This window comes from Pan troglodytes, chromosome 2 (assembly GCF_028858775.2).
Source record: "Pan troglodytes isolate AG18354 chromosome 2, NHGRI_mPanTro3-v2.0_pri, whole genome shotgun sequence".
NCBI classification, from domain to species: Eukaryota; Metazoa; Chordata; class Mammalia; order Primates; family Hominidae; genus Pan; species Pan troglodytes.
Genome location: NC_086015.1, coordinates 17,368,609 through 17,382,339, shown reverse-complemented (window position 1 = coordinate 17,382,339; position 13,731 = coordinate 17,368,609). Strand labels below are relative to the sequence as shown.

Here is a 13,731-nt window from a genome sequence, read left to right as displayed (position 1 = left end):
AATGGAGTGTTGATGCCCCAGACTTGTTGTTGTGTCCTGTGCGGTCTCCAGTGTCCCTCACAGAGATTCCCCTTTGCTAGTGTGGCAAGCGCAGTGTGGCCTTTGATTCTGAAAAGTGCCTTTGCTCTACGTGGCCTAAGCCAGGGGAGTTTTCATCCCCTCTTCTTCTCTCCATGTGATGTCTTAATGATCAGGATTCTGAGCCAAGCTGAAACTGGCCAGCCAGCTGGTTTATTTGCTGTCATATGTCTTGCCCCTTAATTAAAAATTCAGGTATTCGCATGCAAGGTGCGTCTAGGTTACCCAACAGCACTATCTACGTGGTCGAACCTGGATACCTAGGTGAGTGTGGGCCTCCTGGGCCCTCATGGATGCTGCTCAGTTGTGACTATATGAGTTTAAAAAATAGAAAAGAAGCAATAGCTCCACAGAAAATGCTTCCCTCTGGCCAGCTCTGCCACTTGCTATGACCACCATTGCCCAGGGCACTCACCAGCCCTTCCCTGTTTGGTGTAGAAATAGGTAGAATGAGCCAAGCCAGGCAGGCGGCAGGCTCAGCAAGGAGAGAAACAGAACCGATGAGAGTGGTGAGGGGCTTGCACCCTCCTGGTTTTCATACCACGGCTTTTCCCAGACCTGACCATTGCTATGGACATTTAGAGGTTGGGGCCCAGTGTCAGCTCAATTATAGAGGGACCCTAAGGTGACATGACAGTAGGCAGGTACCTTAGCAGGGAGGGGAGGAACATGATGATGATATTGAAGGCAGGCATTTTCTCAGAGCTTCTTTTGCGGGAAGGTGTCCTGGCAGAGGGAATTGCTTAGGCAGTGGTGTGGAAGTGAAAAAGTACACTGGGCATCCCAGGGGACAGCAAGAGTGCTGTGGTATCCTGTGTTGGAGGGGACTGAGAACCTGGGAGGGCAGGGATGACTCATATGGCAAGAGTGCTCAGTGACAGGCTTCAGAGTGTAGACCTGCTGAGATGAGTCCAGGGTTGGTCCTGGCGAGGTCAGCTCAGGACTGAGAGTTCAAAGCAGAGAACTGTTGTGGATTCAGAGCGTAGACCTGCCGAGGGTTCAGAGCGTAGGCCTGCTGTGTGTTGAGGACAGAGCTGCTGGATTCTGAGTGTAGACCCACTGAGGACGGGAATGAGTTTGAAAGAGCCTTGATCAGACAGAGTGGGATGAGTCCAGGGTTGGTCCTGGCGAGGTCAGCTCAGGACTTAGGGCTGAAGGTGGCATTAGACTTCTGCTCCTCAGCAGCAGGTCCCTCTCTGTGGAGGAGGCCAGGGCCATAGTTGTGGGGCCTCCAGGTGGGTGGTGTAGGGCCTGCAGGTGGGTGGAGTGGGGCCTGCAGGTGGGTGGAGTGGGGCTTCCCGTGTGGATGCTGAGGGCCCCTGTGCTGAGGGTGGTGGTCCCATCCTCCTCCACCCTGCTGCCCCTGAGGCCTGAGTGCTCAGGCTCTCCCTGCCTGTTTTAGGGTTCACCGTTCACCCTGGTGACAGGTGGGTGCTGGAGACCGGCCGCCTGTATGAAGTCACCATCGAAGTTTTTGACAAGTTCAGCAACAAGGTCTATGTATCTGACGTGAGTGCCTGTTCAGGTCCTGGCTGGGGGGATGAGGTGGGGTCGTTGTCTGACGCAGCTGCTGAAGAGCAGCCCCCAAAGCAACAGGAGCCCCCATGCAGGCTGACCGAGGAGGGGTCCTGTTTCTAGTGGCGCTCCCGGGTCTGTGGGAAACAGTGCTGAGGCATCCCGGGGCATCTCCAGAGCCTGTGAGCCTGCACACCGGCCCAGCTGCAGAGCCCCTGTTGGGCTGGAGGGCAGAGGTTGCCACAGCGGCAGGGCTCCAGGATAGGAGGATAGGGAGGAGGTCTCTGCCTGCCACTCTCCCGCCCCCTTTTCCCCAAGCTGGGGACCTCAGAGAATCCATTCTCCTCTTGCCCTGCAGAGAGTCATGGAGCACGTCCTGGCTTTCTCCGTACTGGGTCCCAGAAATACCTGGAGCCCTGCATGACAGAGGCCGAGCTCAGCACACTTTCTGGTTCTGGAAGTGGGTGTCAAACAGATGAAGAAATGTGCAGGAGTCTTGGCTGCCTCTCTGTCCCCTGTGAGAAATTCCAGGCTCGTCAGTGAGCACCCCAAGGCCCTTCAGGTGGCGTTGGAGGTTTTAGAAGAAAAAGGCGAGGTTCCTCTCGGTGTCCTTGAAGAAGTCATTGCTTTGCTCATGTTATCAAACAAGGGCTGGGATGGTCACCATTTGCAGTTAGCTGTAGGGGACGTGATGCCCTTTTTTTTGTATTTACTGGTTCCTTGTTGAGACCTCGGTAGGCTCCAAGCTGCTCCAGGTGCCACACAGGGGGATGAAATAGAAGCGCAGGTCATCAGGCCATGCAGGGAGGGTGGCCTCGGTGGGGACAAAGGCCATAGTGATCAGACCTCTGTTCCAGGGCCCAGCCCACCCGTCTGCTGCTAGTGGAGGCTGCTGAGCCCCAGGGGGCCCCTTGGCCTGGCCTGGCTGCTGGTTTCAGTCCTGTAGCTTTGTGCCCAAATTCTGACTTTCTGGAGTCACCCCAGAAGCACCTCTCTCCTGTCCTGCCTCACCTTCCAGAACATCCGAATTGAAACCGTGCTTCCTGCTGAGTTCTTCGAGGTGCTCTCGTCCTCCCAGAATGGGTCATACCATCGCATCAGGGCACTAAAGAGGGGACAGACGGCCATTGACGCGGCCCTCACCTCTGTGGTGGACCAGGCAAGTTGGTGTCTCCCCTGCGTTGTGCCTTGTCCTATGAAGCCACCCTCTGTAGGCAGAAATGTCAGCCCAGGAGGGCCATGAGTCCCAGGGAGTTGGGCCACCTGCATCCCTTTTCCTGTTTGGGCTACTTGCATCCTGGGTTCTTTTTTCCTTAGTCTTTAAGAAGCCCATCAGCCTTAGGGAGCAGAGCTTTGCTGATTGGAAAATCGGCCTGGGTGTTCCCATTTTCCTACCCCGCACAGAAGGCCTCCAGGCCTGGAAGGGGCAGCAGGCTGTAACAGGAAGAAATGCCCATGCACCGACAGTGACTCCTGCCAGAGTCGGCCTCCTCAGCTCTGGGGGCTGGGCGGGCTGCTTTAGCTCTCAAGCCTCAGTTTCCCCGTCTGTAAAGTTGTGGGGACACCACATCCATCCTGCCAGGGTGCCCTGAGGATTCAGTCAGGCAGCATTTCCAGAAAGCACTTCACAAAGCCATCCCCATGGAGAACGAGAGGGCAGCAGGGTGTCTGGCACCTTCCTCTCCACTCTTCCCCCAAATCCACCTTTGTGGCCCGATCCCCAGGGAGGGGTGGGGGTCCGGTGACTGGGAAAGACTGATGATGACATGGTTGTCATGGTTACGTGTGGCACCTTCACCCCTTGTAGGATGGAGGGGTCCACATACTACAGGTGCCTGTGTGGAACCAGCAGGAGGTGGAAATTCACATCCCGATCACCCTGTATCCCAGCATCTTGACATTTCCATGGCAACCAAAGACGGGCACCTATCAGTACACAATAAAGGTACGTGAGACCCCTCACCTCTGCATGCATTCCTTTGGTGTTTTCATGGGATTGTGGCTTTTTGTCCATTCTATTACTTTTAGTATTACTCTCTAGTGGTCGTGGAGAATTTTAAATCACAGTCTTTATGATTTCTGCTGTTTCCTGAGGTTTCCATCATAGCAATGCATTCTGTTAATTAGGAAAAAAAAAACAACAAAAACCAACAATGAAAAAATTGAGAATAAGGCAGGGTGCGGTGGCTAACACCTGCAGTCCCAGCACTTTCGGAGGCTGAAGTGAGAGGATCGCTTAAACCCAGGAGTTTGATACCAGGCTGAGCAACATAGGGAGACCTCCATCTCTACTCAAAAAAAGGGGGGGAAAAAAAAGAGAAAAAATAGAATAAAGAAAACCTGGAATACAGTTTTGAATTTCATTAACGTTTATTTTTCTAAAAATCTTTTTTGAAAGCATTATATATATACACACCCTTAGAGAAAACATTAAAATTTAAGGGATAAGTATCTCCAACCTCATCACATGGGATGTATCACTGCTCTGACCTTAATGCTTCCACCTGGCATTAGCCAGCAGGACTCGCCTTAGACAGGGCTCGAGTCCTCGTGGTCAGTGCAGGGCACATCAGTCCTGCTGTCCCATGGAGTAGTGACAGGTGTCCTGTCTGTGCACTGGCACCGGCTCTCTGCTCAGGTGCATCACCATCCTGGCCCCTTGGGTTTTGGGGTTGTTTCCTCTGGTCTGGGAGCAGAGGTGCAGTCGCTGACCTCCCAGCAGACAATGAGGAGTGGGCAGGGGTGTGTGCTGGGAGCTTGTGTCTGGTCAGGGAGGTAGCATCCTGCAACTGGCTCGGTGACCAAGGGTTCGTCCCACTCCAGCCTGAGCTCTGGGAGGTGCCACCAGGTTCTGGGGCCTCTGTCATGGGCATGTGTGTTTGTGTGCATCAGTCTCGAGGTCCCCAGAATATGAGGACAGAAACGAGACAGGACAAAGAGGGTGAGGGCAGGGGGAGCCTCTAGCCAGACCCTAGCTGATACCACATTTTTCCCTGCTGTGGGCATCGACCTTGTGTGTCAGTGAGGAAGTGGCCACAGGTGTTTTAGAGCCTGTGAGAGTGTGTATGTGTCTGAGTGTATTGGTGCGAGTATATATGTGTGAATGTATGTATGTGTGAGAAAGTTTGTGTGCGTGTGAGGATAAGCTGGTGGGAGTAGGTGAATGTATGTGAGTGTACTGTGGGTGCGAATGGTGAGTGGGTGAAAGTGTGAGTGTGAAGGTAAATGTAAGTGAGCATGTGTACGAATGAGTAGGTGTATGAGTGTGCACTGTGGGTGTGAGTGGTGAGCATGTGAGCATGAGAGTAAATGAGTGTGTGAGCAGGTGAGTAGGTGTACGTGGTGTGCACTGTGGATGTGAGTGGTAAGTGAGCATGAGTGTGAGGGTGAGTGTGTGAGTGAATGGGCAAGTAGCTGTACATGTGAGTGTGAATGGTGAGTGTGTGCATGGGTGAACCCATGAGTGTGAGGATAAATGTGTATGAGTGTGAGTACGTGCATGCACACGCACGTGTCTCTGACCCTCTGGCTTCCCCAGCAGGCTAAGGGTGGGTGGCCGGTCCTGTGATGGCTTTTCCTCCGCAGGCCCACGGTGGCAGTGGGAACTTCAGCTGGTCTTCATCAAGCTACCTGGTTGCCACAGTTACTGTCAAGGGCGTGATGACCACAGGCAGTGACATCGGGTTCAGTGTGATCCAGGCACATGATGTGCAGAACCCACTCCATTTCGGTGAGATGAAGGTGAGAGCTCAGGGCCAAGACACCCCCTGGGAGGCTCGGATGGTGGTCTCCAGCCGCCCCCTCTGAGCAAGCCTCGACTTCACTCAGAAACACCCCCAACCTTGGGTCCTGTACTTAGGAGCTCAAGCCCCAGCCCTTCCCTTAGGAGCTCACGGCCATGTCAGGAAGATGGACAGGATGTCTCACACCAGCCAACAATGGGCCCAGAAAGGCCAGTGTCCACAGGGCTGGGTTTCTGGAGGGGAGATAATCTAAGAGCCATTCTAGAAAATTCCCCAGACCTGAAAGATAGTAATCTCCATTTGGAAGGTCCACCAAGCACTGGGTTGTAAACTCAGTGAAAGGGCACCACCAGGCTCCGAGAGACCAGGCCAGACTCCTCTCCCTTCACTCACCTTTGGGTACAAAGGCAGGTGTTCCCTGCACAGGTCCCCACACCTGGCTTTTGGCCCTAAGTGACATGGGGCCATCTCACTTCACAATGGTGGCAGGTGGTGGTGGTCACAGCTGAGCCTCTGCCAGCCCCACCTGTGGCCACTGACCCCAGGCCATACTTGCCTGGTGCTCTGACCTCAGAGCCCCTTTATTCCTTCATTTGGGGCAGGAAGGGGTGTCCCATGGAGTCCAGCTGCAGCCTGCTCTTACAGTATTGGGGACAGGGATGGATAGGCTGGCCAGTCTTCTGCTTGAGACCCAGAGCCACCTCTGTCTAAAGTGAGGCCTGATTCTCATGGAGAGGGGGCTTCACACAGGCCCTTGAGATGAAGCATGAGGTCCAGCGTTGGGATAAACTGGGACCCCTGTCCTCTCACCCCAGTTTCCCCTTGTGGCACTGTTCGCCCAGCAGCCCAGCCAGATCCTGAGGACAGTTCCTCAGGAGGCAGCGTGCGTTCTGGGTAGAACCTGGCTTCCGGGGCCAGCCAGCGGGGCTTGCACTCAGACCCAGCATGCTGTAAGGGAGCCTGCCCTTTCCCTTCAGGCCAGTGCTTCGCCAGGTGAGTGGGGTTGAGGAGAGCCCCTCCTTAACCAGGAGGTGGGATTCTAGTTTTATACAATCATGGCTGTGCTTACCTCTCTCCTGGCTCCAGCCGCTCTACCAGTCCATCTGATGAGCCAGACATTCAGAACACATCCCACATCTCACTGGTCCTAACACGCCTGCCCTGGCTCAAGCTGTCGCATCTCTCTCTGGGGCTTTCCAACAGCCTCCTCACCACACTGCTCAGCTGGCTGCTGATCGGTACACAGAAGCCAGGGTGATGGGGACCTCTGAGGTCCCCCAGCTCAGCCACAGTAAACACTGATTCCTCACCATGGCTGCCAGCCCCGTCTCTTTCCACTGCCCCTGCACAGTGCACTTCAGTACACTGGACTCCATGTTCCTCCAAGGTGCTGGCCTGGTAGGTGCTGCAGGGCCTTTGCACGCACCATCCCTTCACCCAGAGTGTTCTTCCCCCAGGCTTTGCCTGGCTGCCTTGGCTGTGGCTCTCAGGTCTGAGCTCCTAGGCCACTCCTCAGAGAGGCCTCCCCTGCTCTCTGTCCCTGAATCACCCCACTGCCCGCGACAGGCTTCTCACAGATGTATCCTCAGTGCTCAGCACACAGCAGCACTTAGGATATCCGAGCAACAGGCCCTGCCTCTCCCGTGGAGGCAGCTGAGCCCAGGCCATGCCCCTGTCTTCCAGGTGTATGTGATCGAGCCCCACAGCATGGAGTTTGCCCCGTGCCAGGTGGAGGCACGTGTGGGCCAGGCCCTGGAGCTGCCCCTGAGGATCAGTGGCCTCATGCCCGGCGGGGCCAGCGAGGTGGTCACCTTGAGCGACTGCTCCCACTTTGACTTGGCTGTCGAGGTGGAGAACCAGGGTGTGTTCCAGCCACTCCCAGGTAAACCAGCGCTGCTGAGCAGGTGCCAGATACTGGGATTGGGGCCAGATTGTCTGGGTTCTCAGCATGGACCGCCAGATTCCCAAAGAGAGGGCTTGAGGCAGCAGAGGGGCTGCAACATAAGGAATGGCAGTTGTCTCCTGATCCACAGTCTGTTCCTGTCTGGCCTGGATCTTGCCCACCGTGTGACTTTGGGAAATCAGTGGCCTCGCTCAGCCTCAGTTTTCACATCTCTAAGCTGTGTGTCATCTACATAGAATCACATCAAAGTGCCTATTTTAGTCCCTGGAATGCAGTTGGTATTCAGAATGCGTTGTCAATAGGGGTTTGGTTAATTCTAGGGTCCTCTCACCTGTGACAGGCAAGGCCCACCCATCTGTTCTCTGCCACATCTGCTGTGGGATTTTGATGGTGACATGGGTGGAGTCTGACTGTGATAGTTTATCGAGTGTCAGCCCTGTCAGGACAGGACAGGCACTTTGCATGCCTGACCTCATTAGGACTTTACAACCACCCTAGGAGAAGGATCTGTTATTGGCCCATGTGACAGATGAAGAAACTGAGGCTGTGTAGCTGTAGCTGCCTAAGGTCACACATGGCCTGGGACAGGGATGGGGTGCAGATCTGGGTGTGGCTGACACTGACCCTGGGGCTTTACTCACCTGTGAAATGGGCCCTAAAGATAAGGAAAGGAAGGGCTTCCTCTCTGATTTGCTGAAGAAGAAGACCAAAGGACAGGCGAACTATTGAATAGGAGTAAGATTTGGGCAGAGCATTGGAGGTTAACAGGGACACCATTTGGTGAGCAGGGGCGCCTGTACCAGGGCCCGGAGGTGGGCAGTCCGTGGTGCCTGTGCACGTGGAGGACTGGGAACAGAGGACCCGTTGAATCACAGCGTGTTTTGGAGGGCTTGGACCTAGTGTCCAGGCAGTGGGGAGCCACTGAAGGTTTTTGAACAGAAGAGCGATGTGATCCTGGCAGCGTTTAGGAAGCTTTATTGGCAGAGGTGTTTGTAGGATCGCCTGTGGTGCCAAGTGGCTGTGCATGCAACTGTAGCTGTAATTACGTGCAGAGCTTTTGCAGTTTGAAGCTGCACAGAAGGAGGCCAGTATCTCTGAAAAATCCCTGAGCATACTGCATCCAGGAGAAACTAAGCTCATGAAGTCTACAGTGTCATTGCCAGGTAATCACTTAGGATGGAGGAAAAGTCTTGCACGTGGGAGAGGCCCGCTAACAGCAGGACACGAACCACTCCCCTGCACTGCCTGCCACAACCGTCCTGGAGGGAGTCTGCAGGGTGCTGCTCAGGCATGGGCTCAGGTCCCAGGGAGGAAAGATCAGGGCTTGGAGTTCCACAAGCCTGGGTCTGAGCCACTCCACTCCCTTGCTGGCTGTATGATGCCGGTGTGCTGCCTAGCCTCTCTGAGCCTTGGGTTCTTTAACTGTAAAATGGGATGGCAGCTTTTGCTTATTGTGATGGTTACAAGTGAATATCCCTCAGCACGATGCAGGGCGTTTCTCCAGGAGTTTGACTTCTGAAAACAGCAGTCAAGATGGGAATCCTGTGGTGTCAAATTTCTCTTAGGAAGTGCCTTGTACCGCCCCTGGTGTGGAGTGTGCATGGTAATGTGTAGGGAGGTGTGTAGGGCCCAGGCTGTATGAAAATATGTATCTTAGAAACCTGGGCTCTGTCAGGACAGAGATGCTCACCCCACAGAAACCCATGGGGCTCAAGAGCAGGTTGGATCAGCAGGTTGACCTGTCCCTATAATACCCACCCTGGAGCTTACTCAGCTAAAGAAACAAATTTGGTCCCATGTTAGGTAAACTCCCTCTGCCACCTTCCAGGCTCAGAGCACAGGTAGCCAGACTCTGATCATGGCTCTGAGGAAGAGCCCTGGTAGCCCTGGCCCAGGCTGGCCTCCCGTCTGTGGCTCCCTCTGCTTACTGCAGTTGGACTTGGCAGTCCCATTTCTGCCTTGCCTTCTTGGGTGGCATCTTCTTGAAAGCCCCTGGGCTGTGGGCACTACTGTGACTCTCTCAACACGGTGCTGGCATAGACAGACTTACAGAATAGAATACTGAGCCCAGATAAAAACCTGCTCGTACATGGTGAAATGAATTTTGGCAAGGGTGCCAAGACTGTCCAATGGGGAAAGGACAGTCTATTTACCAAATGGTGCTGGGACAACCACGTATCGACATGCATAAGAATGAAGTTAGACCCTTCCATAACTCCAAACACAAAAATTAAGTCACAGTGGATCAAAGACCTAATATAAAATTGAAAACTATAAAACTTCTAAAAGAAAACTGGAGGAAAGCTTTAGGACATTGGAATTTGGCATTATTTTTTTTAGGTATAACACCAGATGCACAGGCTACAAATTAAAAATAGACAAACTGGACTACAACAAAATAAAAAAGTTCTATATATCAAAGGACACCACAGAGTACAAAGGCAACCTACAGAATGGGAGAAAACATCTGCAAATTGTATAAGGGGTTAATATCTAGGATATGTAAAGAACTCCTACGTGTCAGCAGCAATAACACCAATAACCCAATCAAACAGTAGGCAGAGGACTTGAATAGATATTTGTCCAAAGCTGATACACGGACAATAAGCACACGGGAAGATGCTTAACATCACTCGTCATCAGAGTGGTGCAAATCAAACCCACAATGAAAAGCACTACACTCCTTAGGATGGCTGCGATCAAAACAACAGAAAACAGCAAATGTTGACAAGGATGTGAAGACACTGGAACTCTTTTGCGCTGCTGGTGTGTACGTGAAAGGTGCTGCTGCTGTGGAAAGCAGTATGGTGGTTCCTCAAGAAAGTAAACATGGAGTTACCGTATGATCCAGCAGGCAATCCTGCATCTGGGTGCACATCCAAAGGTGTTGAAAGTACGATCCGAAAGAGGTATTTGTGCACCCATGTTCATGGCAGTGTTATTCACAATAACCAAAAGGTGGAAATAACCCAGGTGTCCACCGTTGGAAAAATGGATGAACACAATGAGGTCTATCCGTACAGTGGAATATTATTCAGCTTTAAGAAGGAAGGAAATTCCGACCCATGCTGCAACATGGAAGAACCTCGAAGACATCATGCTCAGTGAATTAGCCAGTCACGAAAGGACAAATACTCTATGATCCCACTTATATGAGATACCTAGAGTAATCAAATTCATGAAGATAGGAAGTATAATGGTAGTAGCCAGGGACTGGAGTGAGGGGAATTGGGAAGTTACTGTATATTGGGTGCAGAGTTTCAGTTTTGTAAGTTGAAGAGTTGTGTGGATGGATGGTGGCGACATCCATTCACAGGCTGCATAAATGTACTTAATGCCACTGAACTATACACACAAAAGGTGTTATGGTGGGAAATTTTATCTTAGTTGTATTTTATCAGAATTTTTTTTAAACAATTTTTTTAAGATAAAATTTTAGGCTGGGCACAGTGGCCCATGCCCGTAATCCCAGCATTTTGGGAGTCCGAGATGGGAGGATTGCTTGAGCCCAGGAGTTTGAGACCAGCCTGAGCAGCATAATGGGACCTTGCCTCTACAAAAAAATGAAAAAACTATCCTGGTGTGGTGGCTCACTCCTGTAGTCCCAGCTAATCGGGAGGCTGAGGTAGGAGACTCACTTGAGCCTGGGAGGTGGAGGTTGCAGTGAGCCAAGATTGTGCCACTGCACTCCAGCCTGGGCGACAGAGCAAGACCGTGTCTCAAAAAAATAAAATAAAAATTTTAAAATTTAATAATGGCAGGGATGTAGGGCAGCCGTTGGCAGCAGTATAAATTGACACAACCACTTTGGGAAGATATTTAACAACAGCAACCAACAATTTCTACAGCTAAACACATGCACGCCCTGCAGCCTAGCACTTCCTCTCTTAGGGACGCACGCAACAGAAATGCCCAGGTGTGTCCCCCAAGAGGAAGGCACCCAGATGTTTACAGCAATACCGCATAGCACAGCCCCAAACTGGAAGAAACCCAGATGTGCACCATAGCATGGGTCAGTCTGTTGCTCTATATTCATGCAACAGAATCATATGGAGAATGTGGACAAAGGATCTTCAAGGTGTGACCAATGAGAAATCCCATGAACACTGCTGAGTTGAGGAAGCCAGGCACAAAAGAGTTATGCCCATGGTTCCCTTTATGGGAACAATACCAAGCATGATTCAGTTGTGCTGGTAGGCGCCAGGGGGGCGGTTTTCCTTTAGGGAAAGGCCAAATACCAGAAGGGTTTCCAGGAGATTCTGGGGGTACATATAATATTCTATTTGTTGATGTGGGTGCTGCATATAGGGTGGGTCCAGTATGTGGAAAAATCATTGTGAATTACATACTCATGTGAATTAAATATTATTTATTTTTTTTTAACTGAGTTTTGCTCCCTCGTTGCCTACGCGGGAGTGCAATGGTGCGTTCTCGGCTCACTGCAACCTCTGCCTCCCGGGTTCCAGCAATTCTCCTGCCTCAGCCTCCCAAGTAGCTGGGATTACAGACAGGTGCCACCACACGCAGCTAATTCTGTATTTTAATAGAGATGGGATTTCTCCATGTTGGTCAGGCTAGTCTCAAACTCCTGACCTCAGGTGATCCTCCCACCTCAGCCTCCCAAAGTGCTGGGATTGCAGGTGTGAGCCACCATGCCCGGCCATGAATTAAACATTTTTATTTTTCTTTTGAGACAGAGTTTCACTCTTATTGCCCAGGCTGGAGTGCAATGGTGCGATTTCGGCTCACTGCAACCTCTGCCTCCTGGGTTCAAGTGATTCGCCTGTCTCAGCCTCCGGAGTAGCTGGAATTACAGGCATGCACCACCACGCCTGGCTAATTTTTTGTATTTTTAGTAGAGACAGGGTTTCTCCATGTTGGTCAGGCTGGTCTTAAACTCCTGACCTCAGGTGATCCGCCCATCTCAGCCTCCCAAAGTGCTGGGATTACAGGCGTGAGCCACCGCGCCCGGCTGAATTAAATATTTTTTTAAAAATCAGGGCCGGGTGCGGTGGCTCATGCCTGTAATTCCAGCACTTTGGGAGGCTGAGCGGGGTGGATAATGAAGTCAGGAGATTGAGATCATCCTGGCTAACATGGTGAAACCCCATCTCTACTAAAAATACAAAGAATTAGCCGGGCGTGGTGGCGCATGCCTCTAATCCCAGCTACTCGGGAGGCTGAGGCAGGAGAATCGCTTGAACCCGGGAGGTGGAGCTTGCAGTGAGCTGAGATCGCGCCACTGCACTCCAGCCTGGGAGACAGAGTGAGACTCCATCTCAAAAAAAAAGAGAAATCAGATCAAGGATCAAGCCTGGGATGAAAGAGGGGGGCCCCCAGCCTGTTGTGCCTTCCCCACCAAAGGTGATTTCAGGACTGGGCACAGTGGCTCACACCTGTGATCCCAGCACTTTGGGAGGCTGAGGCAGATTGATCACTTGAGGTCAGGAGTTCAAGACCAGCCTGGCCAACATGGTGAGTCCCCATCTCTATTAAAAAAAATACAAAAATTAGCCGGGTGTAGTGGTCCATGCCTGTAGTCCCAGCTACCTGGGAGGCTGAGGCAGGAGAATCACTTGAACCCCGGAGGCTGAGGTCGCAGTGAGCCAAGATCATGCCACTGTACTCCAGCCTGGGCAACACAGCGAGACTCCATCTCAAAAAAAAGAAAAAAGTGATTTCAGGGTGACCATCTAGTTCTCTCCTTTCTGTAGGGAGGCTGCCGCCAGGCTCTGAGCACTGCAGCGGCGTCCGGGTAAAGGCCGAGGCCCAGGGCTCTACCACGCTTCTTGTGAGCTACAGACACGGCCACGTCCACCTGAGTGCCAAGATCACCATTGCTGCCTACCTGCCCCTCAAGGTGAGCCAGGGGCCCTGCCCTTTACCACCCCCCTGCCCACTCCTTCCCAGATGCAAATTACCCATTTGCTCTGACGAATTTGCATGATAAACCCGATTCCTTCAAAATAGCTTTTGGCACAGCTTCCTCTCCCATGATTTCTGGCTGAAAGCAGGATCCATGTGGAAGGAGCAGAGCCTCCCTGATGGGGCAGTGGTTGTGGGCATCTCTGTGGTTACACGAGACAGCGCTTGGCAGGCTTGGCAGGACACCGACCTGCCAGCCTCTCCCAACGAAGGTAGGAGTGTGGGCTGCAAGGGCTTCAGAAGTGTGTTCAGCAAGGGTCAGAACAGGGGAGTGTTTCCGCTCCACTCCAGAGCTAACCTTCAGGGTCCCCACAGAGCCCTAGAATTAGGACAGTGGCCATGTGGTATGGCAGATGCTGAGGCCTCCAAGACTGGGGTCAGAGAGGATCTGCCCTGGCCTAGTGTGCATCCATCCTGCTCCCCATCTGAGGACAGTGGTGGCCACGGCCTGTGCGGAGCAGAGCACATAGCCTCAGTGTCCATACCACCCTCCTGAGCTGAGTCCAGCCTGACCCCCACCCACTCTTGGGCCTTACATTCCCTGCCTGTAAAATGGGACTGAGACAG

General features: G+C 52.5%; 1 protein-coding gene across 3 annotated transcripts in view; it reads left to right on the top strand.

The window, feature by feature from the left end:
* Nucleotides 1–13,731, top strand: part of NUP210 (nucleoporin 210) — a 103,844-nt gene that overhangs the window by 41,007 nt on the left and 49,106 nt on the right. For all 3 annotated transcript variants that reach the window (XR_010155497.1, XM_016940516.4, XM_003309631.7), the window contains exons 8-14: nt 274–342; nt 1,481–1,587; nt 2,612–2,752; nt 3,401–3,538; nt 5,179–5,334; nt 7,020–7,218; nt 12,954–13,099. Coding sequence is in view for 2 of the 3 variants with exons in the window: in XM_016940516.4 (XP_016796005.3) it covers nt 274–342; nt 1,481–1,587; nt 2,612–2,752; nt 3,401–3,538; nt 5,179–5,334; nt 7,020–7,218; nt 12,954–13,099 (956 nt within the window). In the remaining variant the exon portion in view is untranslated. The remainder of the gene's footprint in view (nt 1–273; nt 343–1,480; nt 1,588–2,611; nt 2,753–3,400; nt 3,539–5,178; nt 5,335–7,019; nt 7,219–12,953; nt 13,100–13,731) is intronic.